The sequence below is a fragment of the Lithobates pipiens genome, unplaced genomic scaffold, assembly GCF_037356315.1.
Source record: "Lithobates pipiens isolate NorthernLeopardFrog02 unplaced genomic scaffold, aLitPip1_a1.2 Scaffold_18, whole genome shotgun sequence".
Taxonomy (NCBI): domain Eukaryota; kingdom Metazoa; phylum Chordata; class Amphibia; order Anura; family Ranidae; genus Lithobates; species Lithobates pipiens.
Genome location: NW_027507758.1, coordinates 613,001,444 through 613,024,896, shown reverse-complemented (window position 1 = coordinate 613,024,896; position 23,453 = coordinate 613,001,444). Strand labels below are relative to the sequence as shown.

The window sequence follows — 23,453 nt, the reverse complement described above, 5'->3', positions numbered from 1 at the left end:
AGGGAGCATTCGATGAGGCCTGGTTTTTCTTTTTTGGGTTCAGCAGTGCAATGGGCAGCGTGAAATTAATCTACATCAGGGGACATTGTTTTTTGTTTTTTAATAAAGGAATTGTCAAAAACTTGTTTACTATCTTTATTCATTTTGTACACATTTTTGGTGAATGGGTAGGGGTACTATGTATCCCATACTCATTCACTTTGGGGGATGGGATCGGGGGCCCCCTTGTCAAAGGGGGTTTCCAGATTCAATAAGTTCCCTGCCAGCAGACCCCCACAACCACCACCCAGGGTTGTCAGGGTTGTCAAGAAGAGGCCCTTTGCTTCCATCAATATGGGGACAAGGTGCTTTGGGATGGAGAGGCAGGGCCCCCCACCCCAAAACACCCACTCCCCCATGTTGAGGGCATGTGGCCTGGTATGGTTCGGGGGGGGGGGGGCGCTTGTCTCCCACTTTCCTAGCCTGCCAGACTGCGTGCTCCGATAAGAGTCTGGTATGGACTAGGCCTCCACAGTGTTTTTTTTTCAGAATTTATTATTGCCAGCATTGTTTTATTTACATTTCTTCTGTCAGTGGGGAAGCCAGCTGACAGCTGATGACTCATTGGCTATTAAGGACACGGCGGCCAGCTTCCCGGTCATTTTTCGACTGATCCGAATTCTAATTGTTTTGAAAATTTGGAATTCATTACAAAACGAATAAACAAAACAAATTTTAATGAATTTCAACAAAATTTGTTACTATTTGTTACTATTTCATTCGGAGATTCAAATACATGCGAATCTCCGAATAACCAAAAATGAGTCCAAATTTGTATTCAGACTGAAACTAATTGCACATGTCTATACACAACCTCTTCCTCCTTCCAATACAAGCAAATGGAACACCAGTGCACAACTTGGGCTCCTGTTTATTACTCAAAAAAGGGACATCCTTTGCAAAATATTTTGCATAAAGGTATAACCTCTAGACAGAATGAACTTGGCCAAGCGCTCAGACCTGTGTGGCTTTAATCCTAGCTTAGGCTATCACCATATCATCAATCATAGTCTATGATTAAGACCATACATAATTAAATGTGTTAGCAATTTTGTCATGACTAGATATTATGCATTTATTTAATAATTTTTTGCAAGGGTTATGTTATTGTGTGCTGAGGTTATTCACAGCGGACTGTCCATGAAAACATGTCCCCTTCCATTGGTGGTCAGTGGAAAGCTCCCTTACTTTATTGGTCAGTGAGGAAGGGTGCCCTTAGATCTGTGGTCAGTGGGAGAAGGACCACCTTACATTGGTGATCATTGGGAAGGGACCCTATTATACTGGTGGTCAGCAGGAAAAATTTCCTTTACATTAGTGGTCAGCAGGAATCCTACCCCACTTGCAGAAAATGAAAAGTGGTGCCCATTATTTTCAGTGGTTACTTATCTGAGAAAAATGTATAAACTCGAATTGCTAATTTCTTTAGGAACCCTTAGCAGCCTTTGTAGGAATCCTAAAGTTCCATGAAACCCCCATTGAGAAAGACTTCTCTAAACAAAATGTTTATGAATATTTTAATAAATGGTTCTACACTATGCAACTTTTGTTTTCACTTGCATAACAAATGCTGGCCCAGAGAAGGAAGGAAGTGGGCCCTATACGGATGGGACCCCATTGGCCTATACAATGATGTGGGAAGGCATTGAGTGTCATCAGGTGTGCAGTAACATTGCGATGAGGGAAGATAGGTGGGAGAAAAGTCTACATATGTACTGAATGACCTGAATAAGGCCATAGGAAGCTGGTGAGGACCATTTCTTTGATGTGCCTGTAGTGGTGGTTTACGGAGTAGGACACATGGTTTGCTGGACAATGAGTTAGCAGGCAATTAGTAACTGCATACTATTTGCAGAGACAAAGAGGAGGAGTACAGAGTTTGAGCAAAGATGTTGTTTTTGAGAACTTATATATACAACGCCACTATTCAAGACTCCAGATCTACTGTATTTTCAATATGGAGGACATTGGGAGAAGATAAAGGAAAAAGAAGCAGAACATGAAGTAATGGATGTCTGATAGTGTTTTAATTTACCCATGTCATGGTGGTTCTTCTGGGTTAGTTAATTGTACCTGGTCACTTTCAACCAAACCTGTTCTGTAAGGTCGAAGACCTTTGAATGATTACCCAAGCAACTTCTTCAGATCTGATGAAGCTGTTCGAATACGCAGCAAAACATCTTCAATATTGCAGAACAAGTGTAGTTAAAAGTAACTACTACTAGTTAAGGAACCTCAATTTCTGGTAGACAGCCTTACTATCCACATGGCTGACTCTCGCTGATGTTTTCCATTTCCAGTTGGGTATACTGTGCTTAAATATTTGCCTTTTTTATTTATATCCATTGTTTGTAATGAGTGATTTTCAAATTTTTAATTAACATTGATCTGAATAGTAAAAAGGTACAAGAAAATGTTTCTGCAGACTGGCCAACCTTTATTTGTGCTAATTTTTATTTCTGCAATTTTTGAGATGCACAATGTGATTAATAACATTTTTAATAGAATAACCAATATACAACTTTGAATCATTTTATTTAGCTAAAATTTCAGAGGAGATAAATTTAAGTAGATCCATTATTTATTTTTTTACGGTCTGATAAGAATTCTCGTCTGTTCTCCTCTGGTCTCAGCAGGATAATATAACATTTTGGTAGGAATATACAGCTTAGCAGTCCAGTGCTGGAGGCCAATATAGCGAATATCTGAACAGCCACTGTGTATTTTCCACTGGTGCTCAGAGAGGCCGGGATGAAGGAGATCCAAACAGAGCAGAAGATCAGCATGCTGAAGGTGATGAGTTTGGCCTCGTTGAAGCTTCCAGGGAGGTTCCTTGCTAGGAAGGCCACTAAGAAACTTATCATGGCCAGAAAGCCCATGAACCCCAGAGTCACATACAAAAATATATTCTGTCCTTCATTACACTCATATATTATCTTATGGTTCAGGGTGTTAAGTATTAAAAAAGGAGGGGACCTGTGAAGCCATAGGGAACAAATGCTCATCTGAAAAATTAAACAAAGTCCTACAATGTTACGAGGGATGGCGGGACCCAACCATTTTCTCAGGGGACTGTCCAGCCTGGTGGCCTTAAATGCAAGGATCACCATGATAGTCTTGGCCAGGACTGAGGAGATACTGATGGAAAAGGCCATGATGAAGAAGATTTGTCTAAAGAGACAACTTAATGTGGATGGTTGACCAATGAATACTAGGCTGCAGAGGAAGCAGCAAATGAGTGACACCAGCAGGATGTAGCTCAGCTCCCTATTGGTGGCTTTGATGATGGGTGTGTCCTGATATTTAATGAAGATGGTTAAGATGCATACAGTGAGGGTTGACAACATAGCAGCTGTTATAACCAGCAGGATTCCCAATGGTTCATCGTAGGAGAGGAACTCTGGGACCATCGGAACACACCTGTCCCTTTCCCCATAGGACCAATGATCGTAGGGACATTTGGTACATTCACCAGCATCTAAATAAGAATTTTGAAATTGTTAATTAATATTAGAATAAAAATCACATCTCAAGTGAAAGGGAAGCTTTGTTGTGATTAATGAGGATAGCTACATTTACGCATTTCTGGAGGCAGAATTACACATTTTTCAAGATTTAATCCCATGAGTTCTGTGTTTCTGTCTCCTGTTCCTTTCACCATACGCTTGTCTAGGGAGTCTGTATCTGTTCTTTATGCTTTTGTATCAGTCTATCCTATGACTACTTGATCAGCTGTTTTCAGCCCTCTCGTCAGCTATGTCTGGTTTAGTGAAATATACAAAGAACCCTCTTGCAGAGATTGCTAATGCATTGAATGAATTTCTGTGTTTTCTAGTCTACTCCTTTTACCTCTGTAGATTTTTACCTTGTGACCTGATTCCATGGGTTTGAGCTTGTGCCACGTATTTGAGTTTTCTTTTCTCTAGTTAGAGGTATTGTATGTGTTTGGATTCTGCACCTTGTTTAATTGACTGCCTTTCTGTTCCCTTTCTCTATCCGCATACCTAGTCCATACCTACCATCCAGTATTTGGGTGCCACCATCTTTGCGTTTTTCACAGATATCAACTGTGAGAGCAAAGAGAACCATTGCTGCAGCCTGTGAGTGTAGAGCAGCCTGTCACTCTCCGTGTACACTCACAGACTGCAGTGCCAGCCTGCCACAGTGTCCTTGATCACTGCCCCAAGAGTAATAATAAAAACTGCACCCACCTCTTGGCGCCTGTCCCAGTGTCACCATTGGCATTATACTATACCAACATCCTGATCACTGCCATACCCCATGCCAGCGTCCTGATTGCCTCAATACCCCATACCAGCACTCTGATCACCACCATACACCATAACAGGGCCCTGATTACCGCCATACCAATGTTCTGATCACTGCCATACCCCATACCAGCCATAATCACAACCATTTAGCAGAGGAGTTTTACTTTGCAAAGCTCATCTCTTCGCCTGATATGCAGCAAATTGTTCATCATTTCAAACACATCTGTCTGCTACTAGGGTACAATTCTTTTTTTTTCTTTTTTTTTAACTTGCCATCAGTTGAGTTTAACTGACTTCAGACTATCCCAGACTTATGGGCCAGCCTGTAAAGTATGTGAAATTAGGGATAGAAATGTTCTGTAGAGAATCTGAGAAGAAGATCTGAAAGGCAGACATCTTGAGAACAGGGTTGCCAACCACCCGTAAATTTACAGACAGTTTGTAAAAATCAGCCGATTTGCCAACTGTCCCATACAAAAAATATGGCTGTGGACAATCCTGGACCTGGCCGGTCTTGGGCGAGCTTGGACGACTGTCACTTCTGGTCACAGCTGAAGCAGTATGAGGGCTATCTGCTCTGTGCCTTCCTGCAATTGAAGGGCATTTGCCCACATCATCACTAGCGTCATCATCCTTCTCTACAGTACCACCTATGTGCCTCAGCCCGGTCCCCCTGGGTGTTGGCCTGAGGCGGCAGCTATACTTGGTGCAGCTCATTGTACACAGAGCATGAAAGTGACTTTTCTTGATTTATAATAAAGAAAACTGTTTTGCATTCTATGTGAGACTGACTGGCCTTTTATTATTGATCTCAATTGGTGAGTTTCTACATATTGGTACTGTTTGTATCTGGGCATTGAACAAGAGTGTTGCTATATGCCATTAGTCCTATATATGCCACTGTTGGGGTTTTAGCCATTCTAACCTTGATATGTGGCTGGTTTATGGGGCCCAAGTGTTACCCGCTCCTAGTGGAACTAACATCTCCAGCACAGGCCGTTTTCCATCAATATTTTGTGTTTATGCTGGGATTACTCTGTTTTATGTTAGTATGCACTTATAGTGCTAGGGGGAACAATGCAAATCCCGATGTAAAGGGCAGTGCTGCTGATTCTGCGGATTCTGATGTAAGGGGGGCTCTGGTGACCAGAGACCACCTTAAATCAGAGTTCCCTTTTACAACAGGGTCCAAAGAGTTCCTCCTTGCACTGTAAAGGGAATCCTGCAGACTCTGATGTAAGGGGGAACTCGGTGTGTTCTTGTGTAAAGGTGGGGAAGGTGTCTCTGGTGAACGGAGACCCCTTACATCAGAGTTCCCCTTTGCATCACAGCTTGCAGTATTCTCCTTTACATGAAGGTACAAAGTGTTCCCCTTTACACCACGGTCCACAGAGTTCCTCCTTACACTGTAAGGGGGAACACTGTAGACTGTGATGTGAAGGGGAACGCTGTGAACGATTGTGTAAGGGGGGGCTCTGATGACCAGAGTTCCCCTTACATCAAAGTTTCCCTTTACACCGGAGTCCGCAACATTCCCTCTAACATCAGAGTTCTCCTTTACATCAAGGTCCACAGTGTTCCCTTTGACATCAGCCTCTGCTCTGTACAGGGGAATCCTCCAGACTGTGATGTAAGGGGGGACTCTTTTCTGGGTTATATAAACCTGACCTGCATGTAAAAGGAGAAATATATTTTTTTGCCTTTTGTTATATCTTAACCATTTCAGACCGGACCATTTTGCTGGCTTAAGACCAGAGCACTTTTTGCGATTCGGCACTGTGTCGCTTTAACTAACAATTGCGCGGTCCTACGACGTGGCTCCCAAACAAAATTGATGTCTTTTTTTCCCCCACAAATAGAGCTTTCTTTTGGTGGTATTTGATCACCCCTGCAGTTTTTATTTTTTGCGCTATAAACAAAAATAGAGTGACAATTTTGAAAAAACTTTTTTTGTTATAATAAATATCCCCCAAAAATATATAAAAAAAACATTTTTTCCCTCAGTTTAGGCTTATACGTATTCTTCTACATATTTTTGGTAAAAAAAAATCGCACAAAATTGCGCAAAAGTTATAGCGTTTACAAAATAAGGGATAGTTTTATGGCATTTTTATTAATATATTTTTTTTTTACTAGTAATCAGTGATTTTTATTGTGACTGCGACAGTATGGCGGACACATCGGACATTTTTGACACAGTTTTGGGACCATTGTCATTTACACACCATTCAGTGCTATACAAATGCACTGATTCCTGTGTAAATGACATTGGCAGTGAAGGGGTTAACCAGGGGGTGGCAGTGTAGGGGTTAAGTGTTCCTAGGGGCGTGTTACTAGCTGTGGGGGGCTGGGCTTTGTGTTAGTGAACACTGGTCTCTGCTCCAATCACATGGAGCAAGAGATCAGCGTCACTTGTTGCTAGGCAGAACGGGGAGATGCTGTTTACAATGGCATCTCCCCATTCAGCCTCCCCGTGAGACGACCGCGGGTATCCCCGTGGTGATCGAGTCCGCGGGATCCACGACCGGACTCACGGGGGTCCCGACCAGCACGCCAGTGTGCCACCGGCGGCGCACATGCGATGGCAGGGCGACATATAGAAATGGACATACCTGCACGCCAATATGCCTGCCCGTGCCATTCTGCCGACTTACATCGGTGTGCGCCAGTCGGGAACTGGTTAAACACATTGCATAAGCACACATGCGATATGTTTTTAGTTTAAATATTGATATCAGACCTGAAAACTGTGATTTTGGCTAACATTTTGAACTGTCAGCAAATATTTGGCTCTGTCAGTAAATTGTTGTCATGTCAATAAAAAGTTGCCTCTCTCAGTATTTCTTTTGTGTTGTGTCAGTACATTTCACCTTGGAAGGCTGGCAATCCTGTTTGGGAGGGAGTGAGGAAGAGGAATAACCGGAACATCTTGCTGAATTCCTTGTGTTCTGCTCAGACTCCTTTTGTACATTGGCCAAAGTACAGTTTAGAGAAACTGAAACTGATTTCTCCTAGTCCCCTAGTCTTACTATCTGACTAAGAGGACTGAGGAAATCTGACTGACTACATTTGTAGCACCCTCTAGCTAATGTGCTAGTGTATATTGTTAGCTGTTAGTTTAAGTAAATTGGCATGGCTGAGAACCAGGCCTGGTTTGAATTTGGGTCAGGATTGAGTGACTTGGGGAGGCTGGATGACTCAGCAAGCAGCATCTCTGGTGCCTCCCTCTGTTTTTCTGAACCTTGGAGTCTAGGGGGAGCTGCTTGGCATAATTATGAGGGCCCCAGCCAACCCCTAGAAATGGGCTGGCAGGGGGACAGACCACCTCATAAATGGGCATGAGTCATGGAAGATGAAGATGGAGTGCTGATGAGGCTCTTTGGAGGCCCTCCCATTTCGCCCCCTGGTTGAGGGTGAGCTCAAGTTTGGGGCTTGAGTGCTGGAGGATTCTCCCACAACACACAGAGGAAACCCTTCCTGGAGGTACGGGAGCAAGTGAGAGGACAGGAGCAAGTCAGCACATCCGGGAGATCTCTTGAGAAGTCACCTGGGTGGGCTGTTGAGTGTTCAGTCTGGGAGGACTGTGGTGAGAGTGTCAGTCTCTGAGGATTGTGGAGACGTTAGCCTGGAGGGCTAGTAAAAGGGGTGGCTGCAGCCAGGCAGTGTCAGGAACATTCTGCAATAACCCTGAGATGCACAGGAGTGCACGGGAGTGGGCTGGCTGGTACCTATCCAGATGTGAACAGACGTGTGCCAGTGCGATCACACACAAATGTGCGCATGCGCGCGTGGTAGCTGTCACATTGTCGCAAAAGCCTATATAAGAGCTGCACTGGTCCTTTGCTGTTTGATCTGGTGCTGTCCCTGTGTTCCTTGCATCTGATTCTGTTAATTGTTGTGTTTGACTCAGCTTGCCCTTGACTTCGCTTGATTGCTACCTACCTCGACCTTGGCTTGTTCTGGACTTTGCTCTGCCTTCTGATATCTGCCTGATCCTGGGTTGCCAAATCCTACCCGTCTCCTGATGATCCCTTGCCTGCTGTCTTTGCCTGCATCTGTGTTACTGACTTCAAGTGTCAGCCGGGAGGTTTTAAGTGTAAATTTCAGTATGTACCGTAAGCTAATATTAAGTACAATATGCAATTATCAATGTGATTTGAAGTGGTTGTAAACCCTTACAAACCACTTTGACCTACAGGTAAGCCTAGATTAAGGCTTACCTGTAGGTCCAAGAAATATCTCCTAAACCTACACGGTTTAGGAGATATTTACAAAAAGACAGGCACTTCTGTCTACGGCGCATGCACCGTAGACAGCGGCACGCAGGCGCACTGAGCAGGCCGCAGATCACGGCGATATGCCGCTCGTGTCGGCTCCCGTGTGCATGCGCGGTGTGATGTCATCGCGGCTTCGACGAATCACAGAGCCGGAGCAGCGAGACCCGGAAGTCACTCCGGGATACATGGCAGCGGCGAAGATGAAGACGGAGGATCGATTCGGGGGCTTCGTTCTCAAGTAAGTTATTTATAATGAGCTAGTATTTTTTTTTTTTATTGCCTTTACTTCCTCTTTAAGGTAGATATTAATGCACGTAGTGCTTGGTTGCTACTAGTAACTAACATCCACTCTGTCACCCTGCTGCCAGATCTATCACTTCTGAGACAATGAACAGTCATTTGCGTTGTTTTTGCTTTGTTTATTGGGGGATATAACTTGGTTGGGGGAAAGGAAATATGGGATGCCCATAGAACAATTGCTTTGCCATCATATTTAAGAATTAACCGAAAGGTTGAGCCTTGAAGTACTGATGTACACATATTATATACAGTCACTTCCCCTGCATAACACCATGCAGACTATTTCTCCTCCTCTGCGTATCTCCTACAGGATGTCACTCCCAGGACTTCCACCCTCTTGCACAAACTTCCGCTGTAGATCATTATTTTTCCTGTCACAATCATCCTCTTTTTGACAAAAGAGACCATTCTGAATACTCTTGGTTGCTGGCTAGACTTTTTTGTACTGTTACTAGGCCAGAAGTCTGCAGTACCTCTCTCCGGCAGCCTAGTAATTTAGTAACATGTGCTGATTGGTGGACTACTGCTCCCAGCTAGTCCGGCCTGCAAATCCGCAGGCCACAGCAATTTGACACTCTCCCCACAGTCTCTCCTCTGGTCTCGCACCCAACTCCCTTGGCATGCCTCATCCAGAACTCTACTGTGGTCCACTCACCAAACTTCTTCGGCCCCGAGTCCATGATGGAGAACTTTAACTGGACATACGTTCTGGCACCTTCTCCAACCCCTCTGTTCTAGAACACTTTATCCATGACTGTGTAAAGAAGCTTCCTCCCAGCTCTCCTGGGCTCCTCAGCTAGGCCTCACACCCCCCCCCCCCAGATGGAGATGGGGCCCCTGCTGCTGCCTACTACTCCATTCTCCACGTCTCCCGGCCGTCAACTCAACCCATTGGGCTGTTACCTCAGCTTATATGGGAGGCCTGCCAATCCCAGTTGGTGATTGGTCAGAGCTCCTCACATGAGCTGCCTCCATTCCTAGGCCCTGCCCCTCTTCCAGAACATTCTCCCTGGAAGCAGGGGAGGCGCCTCAGAATTAAAGCACAGATGGTTACACCTACTGCTGCACTAACCACTCCCTGCCCCCAGATCAAAACAAGCAGGCCTAGCCTAAAGCATAGGCCAACCCAAATTTACCTGCACTGGCAGTTTCCCTTACAAAATCCTCACTCTAGCACCTACCTATGGTAGAGGGTGCTACATGCAAAAAACATGGGACAGAACAAGAAATTAGAATGGGCACTGACTGATATTTAGTGGCAGGAGAAAAGCACTCAATTGTTACTGGCTGCCAGTAAAAATACTGGTGGCTGCAAACCCTGCCTCTATATGAAAATGCTCATATCCCCAACTCTTTATAAATAGGTTTACCAGCTCTGCCATATGATACCTGTGTAGTTGGTCATCTCTCCTTCAGAGCAGGGGACGCAGTCATAGCAGCAGATGGGTCTTCCTTGCAGAGAGGCTTTCCTGTACCCAGGCCGACAGCTGTTACTGCAGGCAGAGATTGGCACCTGCCAAGGAGACAATATAATTATGACTGGACTTGGAGGATATAGAAGAATGGAGCTAGCCAGATACACATCTATATAAACAGACAGCAAATGCAAGCAGAAAGAAAGAGTCAGTATTCACTAGATGTTTTTTCAGCATTATATAATATTGTAAAATACATGGCCAGCCAATACAGAGTAATCTGAACTGGATTGGGAATATCACGATTAACCAGCCAAACTTTACTGAAATGTATGCTTACATTCAAACTTACTGGTATTATTTTAGTACTCCCAGGATCCCTGCCTAATCTTCCAGGATTCCTCACAGGATACCTGCTGGGATTTCAAGGATTCCTAGGACCTTCACTACTCCCAGGGCAGTGATGATGATGGACATGTTCTCTAACCAGAAGGGTATTTGAGCTCCCACTCTTTGAAGTAGGTGATGCTGTGTCTTATTATCAGCTGGCAGCTACCTGAGAGCTAAAGTTTTGGGCACTACTTCACAAAAAGTATATTGGAACTGGAGAAAGTACAGAGAAGGGCAACCAAACCAATAAGAGGCACGGAGGAGGTCATCTATGAGAAAAGACCCTCTGAATCAACTGTCGGTATAGGATGGGATATATGGGGGTTTTCAGTATGTTTTTCTTGTTGGTTGAGCTAGATGGACTAGTGTCTTTTTTCAAGCTCACTAATTATCTAACTATGTAACTTACCCTCCAGTTGCCCATTGCCAACCCAGAACGACTACTCTCTTGTTGCCAGCCAAAACCCTTGCCTGGACCTTACTACTCCTCACCACCTGCCTTGATTTGTCTACTGTATTATGAACAGTCTCCACACCATAACCTTCTGTCCCAAAACCCTTTGATGGGGTGATACTGGGGGCTGTGACCTGGTGCTAGTTTGCAGAAAAGAAAACAGGGGACCATTGGGATTTCCTGCCCAGTTCCATCATCGGGAGCTCTGGTGAAGGTCAACTGGTACTTAGACTCTGTACCTTGAGTAAGCCCATGTCACCTACCAGGGGACACCATAACAGATATATGCTAATGTGAAAGTACAAGTATCAGCATGTCATGTGTAATAATGAGCCTATTGACTTAAACAGTAAAAAATGACTACAATTAATATATAAAGAGGAGGTCCAGTCTGTAAAAAAAAAAAACTTTTACTATAAGAACACTTACCTGTCCAGGGATTCCGCAATGTCTGTACCCTGAGCCGATTTGTCAGTTGGCTTCATGTGCAGGCTCCAGCATTGTAAGTAAGGGGAAACTGGCAGTAAAGCCTTCGGGCTTCACAGCCGGTTTGCTACTAGGCATGTGCGAATTGCACTACACTTTCTGAATGGTCCCACCATCTTCTGGGACCTGTGTGTCCCCCAGAAGGCAGCAGGCAGAAGGAGGAGTGGCCAGAAATGTTGTAGATTGCCGATTGGCGATCTTACCAGGAAGTGGGAGTGGGTACCTGTCATACTCAAGTACCCTCTCCCCCCAAAAAACTGCCAAATGTGGCAGTGGAAGGGGAGGGTGCAAACAAATTGAGCCTAGCATTTTGGGTGGAGCCCTGCTTTAAGAACAATATAATAACCTATATGTATTTAGCAAACAAGATAGTAATTATAAAGAAAAATTATTTGTGTTTAAGAAAATCATGAAAAGAGTTTTAAAATTACACAATTGTTTCTGCCCTCCGTTATATAAGACCTGTCAGAAGAAGAGCAGCATCACACAGGGGGAGCCTCCCATTGCGAGGAGACGCCGTGGAGGAAGAAGCCAGACAAGAACACTGGAGCAAGAAGAAGCAGATCGGAGGAAGAAGAGGATCGGAGGAAGAAGATGAAGAAACCGAAGGATGAAGAAAGGAAGAAGGAAGAAGACCATAAGAAAGAAGATGAAAGAAGACTTTAATAAAGGACTTGTCAAAGACCGTCTCCTGTCATTTTTAACACTTTTGTTACTTTTTTGGTGAAATGGTAGCCCCCTTACCATTTCAAACAGGGGGGGCTGGGATCTGTGGGTCCCTTTGTTAAAGGGGGCTTCCAGATTCCGATAAGCCCCCCGCCCGCAGACCCCCCCAACCACCGGCCAGGGTTGTGGGGATGAGGCCCTTGTCCATATCAACATGGGGACGAGGTGCTTTGGGGGGGACCCCAAAGCATCCTCCCAATGTTTAGGGCATGTGGCCTGGTACGGTTCAGGAGGGGGAGCGCTCTCTCGCCCCCCCTCTTTTCCTGCGGCCTGCCAGGTTGCGTGCTCGGATGAGGGTCTGGTATGGATTTTGAGGGGGATTTTTTTTGTTTACACACACAGATCCGCAGTCCTGCTGTGTTACTGGACGCTCATCAAAACCCCGTGCGCACCCCCTGGTGGGTTGAGAAGGTGAGGGCATCATATGACACCCTCCCAGAATGAGAGCCACGCCGCCTGACCGTCATATGACAGCCGGCGAGCAGCAAGAGGTTAAAGGACATTTTTTTCACATTTTTTTTTCTTTTTAAATATTTTTTGATGAGTACGGGGGGGGGGGGGGGAATACAAATGTATGTCACACTTTTCACATTTCAAAATTATGTGCCACTTTGTGTTGGTCTATCACATAAAATCCCAATAAAATAATTTTTTGGTTGTAACATGACAAAATGTGGAAAATGTCAAGGGGTATGAATACTTTTTCAAGGCACTGTATTTACTGCAGATGTGTATGCAATACTACACCACCACAACATCCCAACAGTCTATAATGTAATGCCCCCCCCCCCCCCCCCCTTTTCCATTTTTCTGCTGACCAGCTCGTTGGGGCCAAACTGTTACATCAGAGCACTCAGGTTACTGTCCTTTTAGGAACTGATACAGGCACTAACTATGTTACTTGCAGACAACATTGTCCTTCTTTGATAAAAATTGAATATAGCTTTGACCAGCAGCCTCTCACCAACTCCTGTGTAAGCATGAGAAGTCTCTCTGTTCACTGTGTGAAGGGCAGCTGGTCAGTGTCCCCAGCGTCCTTTCCCCATAGTCAGGCAGCTGGCTCCACCAACACCTGTGGCACTCTCCAATTCCCCAAGATGTCGGTCACCGTGCCTCCTCGCTCTCAGGTGCAGGGGTGAACAGTCTGTGAGCAGCCTGATGTGCATTTAGCCCTCTCAGAATAGTTTCCACACTTCATCTCCTCTGCCCAGGAAAACAGCAGGGAACTACCCCTCCTTTCTGCCCCAGTGTCTTGTGGGATCTGAAGTCCCCTCCGTCCCATCATGCCAGCTCAGTCTGTCAGAACTACACCTACCACAATCCTTGCAGTCCACATTCTATGTGCCTTCCTATTGGATAGATGACAGGCTCCACACTGGCTGTACACAGCTCTACGATTAGAGTCCTCTCCTGTAGCCTTGCCAGTGTAAAATTCTCTTCTGCTACACAGATGCAGAGTCCTTTTCCTGCCAGAGTTACAGACTGGGTTACAGCTAAATTAAAGTGCAAAGGGGTGACTAGGCAAGGATGATGTCATCTTCCTTTCAGCCAGATCTCAGAGAATGTTTAGCAACATGGGCACTATTATAAATGATGGAGCCCCATACATCCTACCTGACATGGTCCCCCCACCCCTGGTCCTAATTTCTCAAGTTGCATCATATAAGAATAGCCGTTCTGCCCTATTCTCTATAAAATCTATCTAAAAGCTGCAGTACATACAAATATAATACAATCGGGACAATGTGCTAAATGCTAAGTCCTTAGAGTAGAGCTGGAAGTGGTCCACATAGTTTGCAGTTAGTCTTTTCTGATTTTAGAAGGGCCAAGCTTAGCTTACAGGGCTCACTGAGGTTATCAATAAGGCCCCATCAGATCAGCAGGGGGACCAGGACCCAGTACAGAAGGACTGCCCATACCCCCCTGTCGAGTAGCATAAATCTTGTGTGAAGACGATCCTACACTGTGCTATAATACAGCATCTTCTGGGCTACTCGGCATTCTCCAGAATCTTGTGTCACCCACAGCTCTATAGAGGTTTGGGAAAAATTAGTATGCTACCTAATTGTCTTTCCCCTTACAGGTTCTTTTTCACACTTTTATGCAACATTTAAGAATGGAGAAGAAGGGCCACATTGTATAAGTGGACTTATGCCTGAAGTTCAAGGTCTGCTTGAATTCCTAGGAAGATGTAGAGAAAAAATACACAAGAACAGCAAACAAATCTATTGTTTCCTTGTAAGAGTTAGCATTGCAAAATCTAACAAGCTCACTTGTGTAATGTCAGAATCATTTACCTGTAAGAAGTGATCATTCCACAGGATGGTGCTAATGTTCAGGCTGACCATCTCTCCCAGTTTGGCCTGTGGGTCAATCCTCCCCACTTTCACCAAGTTAAAGCTATTGCTGAGGATCTGGATATTTATGATGTCATAAGAATCAGGAAGGTCCCCCTCAGAATTAAACTTCATCATCTCCCCAGACTTTGTGTGGAAATTGGTTTTCTTCAGGTAACGGAACACCTGAGGTATTTTGGAACAACAGTGCAAAGATTGGTTAAAACTTATTTTCTAGTTCTACTACATACTAGACCACCCTAAGTGCCTCCACAAGTGAAAGCCCTTGTACACACGGTCGGACATTCCGACAACAAAATCCGTCAGATTTTGTCTGACGGATTTTGTCCGAAACTTGTGTTGCATACACACGGTCGGACAAAGTTGTCGGAAAATCCGATTGTTCAGAATGTGATGACATTATTTCGTTATGACGGGACTACGTTCAGGCTAGTAGCCAATAGCTTTGGTCTAGGAATTTGATCTGAGCATGCGTGGCACTTTGTCCGATCGGAATTCTCTACAAACGATAGGACAAAGTCCAGCTCTAAAACTTTGTCGGTCGGATATTCTGACGGTAACAGTCCGATGGAGCCCACACATGGTCGGATTATCCGACAACACGGTCCGATCGGACATTTTCCATCGGAATGTCCGACCGTGTGTACAAGGGCTAAGAATGAATCTAGTTCTACCCCAGTTCCCCCCCCCCCCCCCATCCTCTCTTCATGCACTTTCCCTTGACTCCTCTAATCACTTCCTCTTTCTTTTCTCGTTTGGTTCTATTTGTCCTCCTCTGCTTTGTTTCTATGCTCTATGTGTTGTCCATGTGACATTTGATTCACTCAACTATCCACAGCCCAACTTGGGCTAAAGACACTTTTCAGATGCTGCACTCTCAAACCAACCAAAACAAAACCATTTCCGTTCTTCATTCTTTAGCTTCATGAGGTCTACACACCTGTTTCCCTAAATTTTATATAATTGATTACTTCCAGGTTCCGGCAGCCAGGACCCCCGATTACATGTTGCTGATCTGCTCACTTCCAGCTGCATGTCTGAAGCATTGTGGGATATGAGCAAGGAATGGCTATAACCCCTGTTAAATTTTATTTCACCCACTGCGTCCCATTTCAGAGATTTCCCTTCCCTCTGTCTCATAGCCAAACAGGAAGTCAGAGGAAATCCCTGCAAATTAAGGTAATTCCTTGGGGACCCCCAAGTCATGAGAACTAGTGTGCCCATTGGAAGATTTCTCCTCTATTACTTTTGTGGGGTCCACCCAAAATGTATGATTTTCTTTGACTTTCGTTTTCAATGATAATGGTAAATAGGGCAAATAAAGAGGGTGAATCTCCTTAACCACTTTCAGACCGGACCATTTTGCTGGTAAATGACCAGAGGTCTTTTTACAATTTGGCACTGCGCTGCTTTAACTGGTAATTGCGCGGTCATGCAATGTTGTACCCAAACAAAATTTGCGTCCTTTTCTTCCCACAAATAGAGCTTTCTTTTGATGGTATTTGATTGCCTCTGCGATTTTTATTTTTTGCGATATAAACGTAAAAAGACCGCAAATTTTGAAAAAAAATGATATTTTCTACTTTTTGTTATTAGAAAAATCCAATAAACTCAATTTTAGTCATACATTTAGGCCAAAATGTATTCAGCCACATGTCTTTGGTAAAAAAAAAGTCAATAATTGTATATTTATTGGTTTGCGCAAAAGTTGTCACATCTACAAACTAAGGTACGTTTTCTGGAATTTACGCAGCTTTTAGTTTACGACTGCCTATCTCATTTCTTGAGGTGCTAAAATGGCAGGGCAGTAAAAAACCCCCCCCAAATGACCCCATTTTGGAAAAGTAGACCCCCTAAGGAAATTGATAAGTGGCATGTTGAGCCCATTGAATATTTTATTTTTTTGCCTCAAGCGATTGAATAATGACAAAAAAAAATTTTTTTTTTTTTTTACACAAAGTTGTCACTAAATGATATATTGCTCACACATACTATGGGCATATGTGAAATGACACCCCAAAATAAATTCTGCTGCTTCTCCTGAGTACGGGGATACCACATATGTGGGACTTTTTGGGAGCCTAGCCGCGTACGGGGCCCCGAAAACCAAGCACCGCCTTCAGGCTTTCTAAGGGCGTAAATTTTTGATTTCACTTCTCACTACCTATTACAGTTTTGAAGGCCATAAAATGCCAAGATGGCACAAAACCCCCACAAATGACCCCATTTTAGAAAGTAGACACCCCAAGCTATTTGCTGAGAGGCATGTTGAGTCCATGGAATATTTTATATTTTGCCACAAGTTGCGGAAAAATTACAAACTTTAATTTTTTTTAATTTTTTTTTCACAAAGTTGTCACTAAATGATATATTGCTCACACATGCTATGGGCATATGTGAAATGACACCCCAAAATAAATTCTGCTGCTTTTCCTGAGTACGGGGATACCACATGTGTGGGATTTTTTGGGAGCCTAGCCGCGTACGGGGCCCCGAAAACCAAGAACCGCCTTCAGGTTTTCTAAGGGCGTAAATATTTGACTTCACTCCTCACTACCTATTACAGTTTTGAAGGCCATAAAATGCCAAGATGGCACAAAACCCCCACAAATGACCCCATTTTAGAAAGTAGACACCCCAAGCTATTTGCTGAGAGGCATGTTGAGTCCATGGAATATTTTATATTTTGCCACAAGTTGCGGAAAAATTACAAACTTTTTTTCACAAAGTTGTCACTAAATGATATATTGCTCACGCATGCCATGGGCATATGTGAAATGACACCCCAAAATAAATTCTGCTGCTTCTCCTGAGTACGGGGATACCACATATGTGGGACTTTTTGGGAGCCTAGCCGCGTACGGGGCCCCGAAACTAAGCACCGCCTTCAGGCTTTCTAAGGGCGTTACAGTTTTGAAGGCCATAAAATGCCAAGATGGCACAAACCCCCCCCAAATGACCCCATTTTGGAAAGTAGACACCCCTAAATTTAGGGGTACACTAGTGAGACTAGGTAATAAATGGCGGGTGCCCTGAAACTATAAAAAATAACTAACCAACCAGCGTCACCTGTAACAGTTATATGGTGATCACTGGTGAAAGGGTTAACTAGGGGGCAATCAGGGGGCTTTATGCGGTAGTATATGGGGGTCCCTGGCGCTATAAAAAGCTGCGGCGAACCTAAATACCTACCTGCCTAACTAGCGTCACCTGTGACACTAATACAGCGATCAGAAAAATGATCGCTTATTAGGCTGGGTTCACACTGGAGCGATGTGGGAACGCCACGAATGCGCGGCGGGTTCCCGCATCGCATGCCTCCCGGCGGCAGTTCACACTGCCCTATGCGAACTGCTGGGAGGGTCAGTGAAATGTTAATGACACCCCCAGATCAGTTCACATATCGCAGTGCGATCTGCAAACTCGGATCGCATGGTGTGAACACCCATGCGATCCGATTCTGCTGCGGACCAAAAAAAGGGTCCCGTGCGAGTTTGCGGCGGGTGCGACACGAATTCAGCCATACTATCTGTATGGCTGAACTCGAATCGCACAGAGATCGGATGTGATTTGCACTGCAGTGCGGTGCGAATCACATCCGTTCTCATAAACCGCTGTAATGTGAACCCAGCCTTAGTGACACTGGCGACGGGGGGTGATCACGGGGTTAAACCTTTATTGGGGGGGTTAGGGGGGGTACCTTAGAACTAAAGGGGGCTAACCCTAACTGCCCTAACAGTTATTACAGTCACAAATGACACCCGCTGGGTGATCAGGGGGTTAAACCTTTATTAGGTAATAAATGGCGGGTGCCCTGAAACTATAAAAAAATAACTAACCAACCAGCGTCACCTGTAACAGTTATATGGTGATCACTGGTGAAAGGGTTAACTAGGGGGCAATCAGGGGGCTTTATGCGGTAGTATATGGGGGTCCCTGGCGCTATAAAAAGCTGCGGTGAACCTAAATACCTACCTGCCTAACTAGCGTCACCTGTGACACTAATACGGCGATCAGAAAAATGATCGCTTATTAGGCTGGGTTCACACTGGAGTGATGCGGGAACGCCACGAATCCGCGGCGGGTTCCCGCATCGCATGCCTCCCGGCGGCAGTTCACACTGCCCTATACGAACTGCTGGGAGTGTCAGTGAAATGTTAATGACACCCCCAGATCAGTTCGCATATCGCAGTGCGATCTGCAAACTCGGATCGCATGGTGTGAACACCCATGCGATCCGATTCTGCTGCGGACCAAAAAAAGGGTCCCGTGCGAATTTGCGGCGGGTGCGGCGGGTGTGGCGGGTGCGGCGAATGGCTGAACTCGAATCGCACAGAGATCGGATGTGATTTGCACTGCAGTGCGGTGCGAATCACATTCGTTCTCATAAACCGCTGCAATGTGAACCCAGCCTTAGTGACACTGGCGACGGGGGGTGATCACGGGGTTAAACCTTTATTGGGGGGGTTAGGGGGGTACATTAGAACTAAAGGGGGCTAACCCTAACTGCCCTAACAGTTATTACAGTCACAAATGACACCAATGCAAAAAAAAAAAAAATGACATTGGTGTCACTGTGACTGGGGGGCAGGGGTAATTGGGGGGGTGATCGGGGGGGGTGTGAGTGTGCCTGGCATGTTCTACTGTGTAGTGTCGTGTTGGTGCAACTCACCGATCCTCTCTCCTCGGTGTCGGAACGAAAAATACCGACACGGAGGAGAGATTACATCACTTCCTCTCCTGTGTTTACATTACAGGAGAGGAAGTGATGTCACGGAGCATTTTCATTCGTCGGGAGCGATCGCGAGGGGGTGGCCATGAATGAATGGCCGTCCCCTCGTCCGGGATCGCTCCCGAACGAATACCGACCGCCGCGGGCACCGGGCGGGGGCCCGATCGGGCCCCCGGCCCGCGGGAAGGCAGGGACGTACATGTACGCCAATATGCCTGCCCGTGCCATTCTGTCGACGTACATCGTCGTGCGGCGGTCGGGAAGTGGTTAATGGAGACACAGACAGCAATAAGAACTGTGTTCTAACGTATTCTAATCCCTTGCCTCTCTATCCAAAATGTAAAAAAAAGTTTAGCCTTTAGTTATACTTTAAAGTAATACCCACATTTTATTGCGGGGGAGTTTAAAAGGAAACTGTAATGGTATGGGGTTAATTTTATTTGTATATTATTTATTTAATGTACACTATGTTCTTTAACTGTTTTTATTAATTGACATGTATGTATTATAATATAATAATACATAATTCACATGACAAAGGATCCCCAGAGCTCTAAGAGATAGGACAGCTGAAGTTGTCTTTTTTCAAGCAGTCTGCCACAGATTGAAATGTTCAGATGGAGCCTTACAGAAGAAGGATTGAGGAGCCCATGCTCTGACTCATTTAATTGTGTAAAGGGTGGCCATTAGATGTGATGGAGCCCCATACAACCTGCCTGACAGGACCCCTAACATACAGCCAGATTAGTCCCATTGACCTACAGTATCTTCAGACAAGAACGTGAGGTTGAGAATGACACAGGTTATTTCCTCACCTGCTCTTAGCTCAGCAGAGGGTAAGGCCCTGTTCACACCTGAGCAATTTTCTACTTGAAGCTTGTAGCTGTAAAATTCTCAACAAGCGAAACCCCATTCAATTTAATGTCCCCTGTTCGCATTTGAGCATTCTGTCACCTAAGGCACATTGCTTGTGGCTCAAAAAGTGTATGAGCTTATTTTTATCAGATTACAAGCATTTTTTGGCCACATAGACTTCAATAGAAACACCTGGAAACGCTTGACTTGAGCATTTTATGAGCATTTTCTAATGTGTTACAGTAGCTCTCACTCTACAAAGGATGGCTTAATGTGGTTGTCAAGTCAAAAAAAAATCACCCCTACCAGCCCCTATGTTTTATCAAGCCATAGCACACTGTGTACATGTTTGTGTAAAACAATGCCTGTAATTACCTTATCTCAGATCTCTTCTGGCCAGTCACGTGACCTCCAGCTTCTCTCCTCCTCTAAACTAAGGGCTACAGCGGGAGGGCCAAGATTTCCCTCTGACATCATCCAGGGAGGGCACATGACCACTGTACTGGCCTCTCAGCCCCTCCCGCTGTAGGCCTTAGATCGGAGAAGGAGAGCAGCCGGAGGTCACGTGACCGGCAAGAAACAGATCTGAGATAAGGTAATTACAGGCATCGTTTTACACGAACAGGTACACAGTGTGTTATGGCTTGATAAAACAGAGGGGCTGACAGTAATCTTAATTTAACTTTACTGCCAGCTACTAATGGCGGCAGGAGGTGGGACAGATACAGCTCACACACACAAACAGGAGCTGACAGGCATGGAGGGAGGGGGAGAGGGAGAAGAGAGAACAGCAGATTATGGAGGCATGTAAACTGACCAACGGTAATCAGGGATGAGCAGCCATGATTAACGTGGTCAGTACACAGAGGGGGACACAGGAAGTGGCAGAATCAACCAGGTTTTTTACAGCTTAGAAAGGGGCAAATTAGACAGCAGAAGCACTGTGCTGTTTAATATGCTATAAAGAAACAGGATCTCTTTTTTGGGGGGTTACAGCTACTTTAATTGTTGTAAAGAGCAAGATAATGTGTGTGTCATGGCAGGTGTTGGGGGAGAGATTGAATTTGTGAAGCAAACAAATGGACTCTAAATTTAAACTTAGGTTTTATTGTACTGCACTTTTTCTTCATTGATGACTGATTAGATAATTATCAATTTTTGGGCAGAAATTGCTGGCATACCATGGGAACATGAGATTCAACAGTACTCACGTCAAAAAAAAAGAGGAAGAGAAAAAGAATTCTCTTCCTCTTTTTTTTTTTTGACGTGAGTACTGTTGAATCTCATGTTTCCATGGTATGCAACAATTTCTGCCCAAAAACTGGGCAGACCTACAGAAGAGGACAAATAGGTGGTGCAAACAATACATCCTTAACTCACCTTCTGTGGTTGAGTATCATTAATATTTTCACGGGTTCTGTTATTAATTAAACCCTTGGACCCAACTTGGTAGCCAAGAAGTGAATGCAGAGCATGTGCATAGGCATAAACAGCCAGGTAGGTGTGATAGGTGAAGCTGAGGTCATTTGTCTCAAACAACTGGACAGTTTGGTTTCCAAACGCTTCTTTCCCAGTGCAGGTCTTGTCTTCCTGCATTGTAGAAGACCTTTCAACCTCAGTAGTGCCATCATACCATGAGCAATTGAAAGCCTTTTCCCAGAGAAGCCTAATAAATGGATATATTGAATTACCATTTGGGTTAAGGTTTAGGAGAAATTGATCAAACCCTGGCATGGGGCCGGTGTGAGGAATAAGGCCAAGAGTCCCATTTAGAACCTTCCATGCTTTTTTAGAAAAGAGTCCTGGTGTGAGTCCAAAGGAAGCCGAGGAGATGAACATTTTCCCAGTCTCTCCACTATCAAACATGGCATCTAGCAGGGCGATCATATGGACCTCTGGGCTGTGGAGAACAATCACATTGATGGAACTTCCTTTTATAACATCCACCACTTTCTTGATCTGCTGGGCTGAATAACTCAGATGGATCTTCTCTAGAAAAGCAATACAGCCTCCATTTCTCTCTATTCCAGCTCGTATAACCTGGGCACCCTGCTGTCCAACATTATTGTCCACCACCAACATTCCAACCCAAGTCCAACCAAACTGCCCAATCAACTGAGAGAGAGCAATATTCTGATAGAAGTTGCTGGGCATGGTACGGAAGAAAGAAGGGAAATTTATTTTATTGCTGAGGTCCGACAAGGTTGCCCCGTGACTGATCTACCATAGGAAAGAAATAATAAATACATTGTAGACTTTAACAATTAACAGAACACCTGAAGGGTATAAGGATCTTACCACCACCATTTGCTATAGTGAACCCCACCCAAGGTTACCGATAACACTTATGATTTAAGTTCTCCCAATGTAGGTAGGGGTGCTCATATAGTTTTTTTGTGCCTCTAAGAACCTTGAATGGGGTGCAATATAGCAAATAGGGATCCTCAATTGGGTCAAATGTTAATTTAATGATGAATACAGGTTCTTAATAGATAACTATATGTAAAAAAAAAAAACATCTCTGGATCTAATATTCTCTATGTAGTGCTCAGTTTAAACAGTCCAGGCTTTGGTAAGCATTTATTTGAATATAATTTTTCATTGTTCATGAAATGTAAAATTTTGAATACCTGCGGATAGTGAAGGGCCCCAAGTATTTGGGCAATAGGAAGAGATAAGGCAGAAAACCGTTCACCTATAATCCCGACCATGACTGATGGTGTATGACAAACATATCCCGCAAAGGGTTTTCCAAGTCCTGACAGAAGGGACAGAACACCTCCAACAGCCCGCAATTCTGACATACAGGAATCCAGGACGCTGAAGCCGAGAGTGATATTAGGCAGCAGGTCTGGAGAATTGTTAATTTCATCCACTGCAAACATGAGGCCCAGAACATCCCGATAGTAACGAATATGGAACCTATACAAGATGAGAGAACATGTTCAGTGTTCTTCTGCCATTCACTTGCCAAGTTTGTTATTGAATAAAAAATTGTTTGAGCATCCTTGGTATCCAAGGTATGGTAAGTCTTTATTGGACTCAATCAATAATAAATCCATATCAAAACGTGGATATTAGAAATTAAAGTAAAACTATAGGCTAAACTTTTTTTTTTTTCATTTTAGATAGAGTAAGGGAAGATTATAAC

The 23,453-nt window shown here is 44.5% G+C and overlaps 1 protein-coding gene across 1 annotated transcript in view; it reads right to left on the bottom strand.

Moving 5' to 3' along the window:
* Positions 1–2,555: 2,555 nt before the first annotated feature.
* Positions 2,556–23,453, bottom strand: part of LOC143989253 (extracellular calcium-sensing receptor-like) — a 28,452-nt gene continuing 7,554 nt past the window's right edge. The window contains exons 2-6 of the mRNA XM_077489324.1: positions 22,933–23,224; positions 21,683–22,522; positions 14,656–14,880; positions 10,277–10,400; positions 2,556–3,517 (exon numbers count right to left, since the gene is read on the bottom strand). Of these exons, the coding sequence (XP_077345450.1) occupies positions 2,604–3,517; positions 10,277–10,400; positions 14,656–14,880; positions 21,683–22,522; positions 22,933–23,224 (2,395 nt within the window). The 3' untranslated portion in view covers positions 2,556–2,603. The remainder of the gene's footprint in view (positions 3,518–10,276; positions 10,401–14,655; positions 14,881–21,682; positions 22,523–22,932; positions 23,225–23,453) is intronic.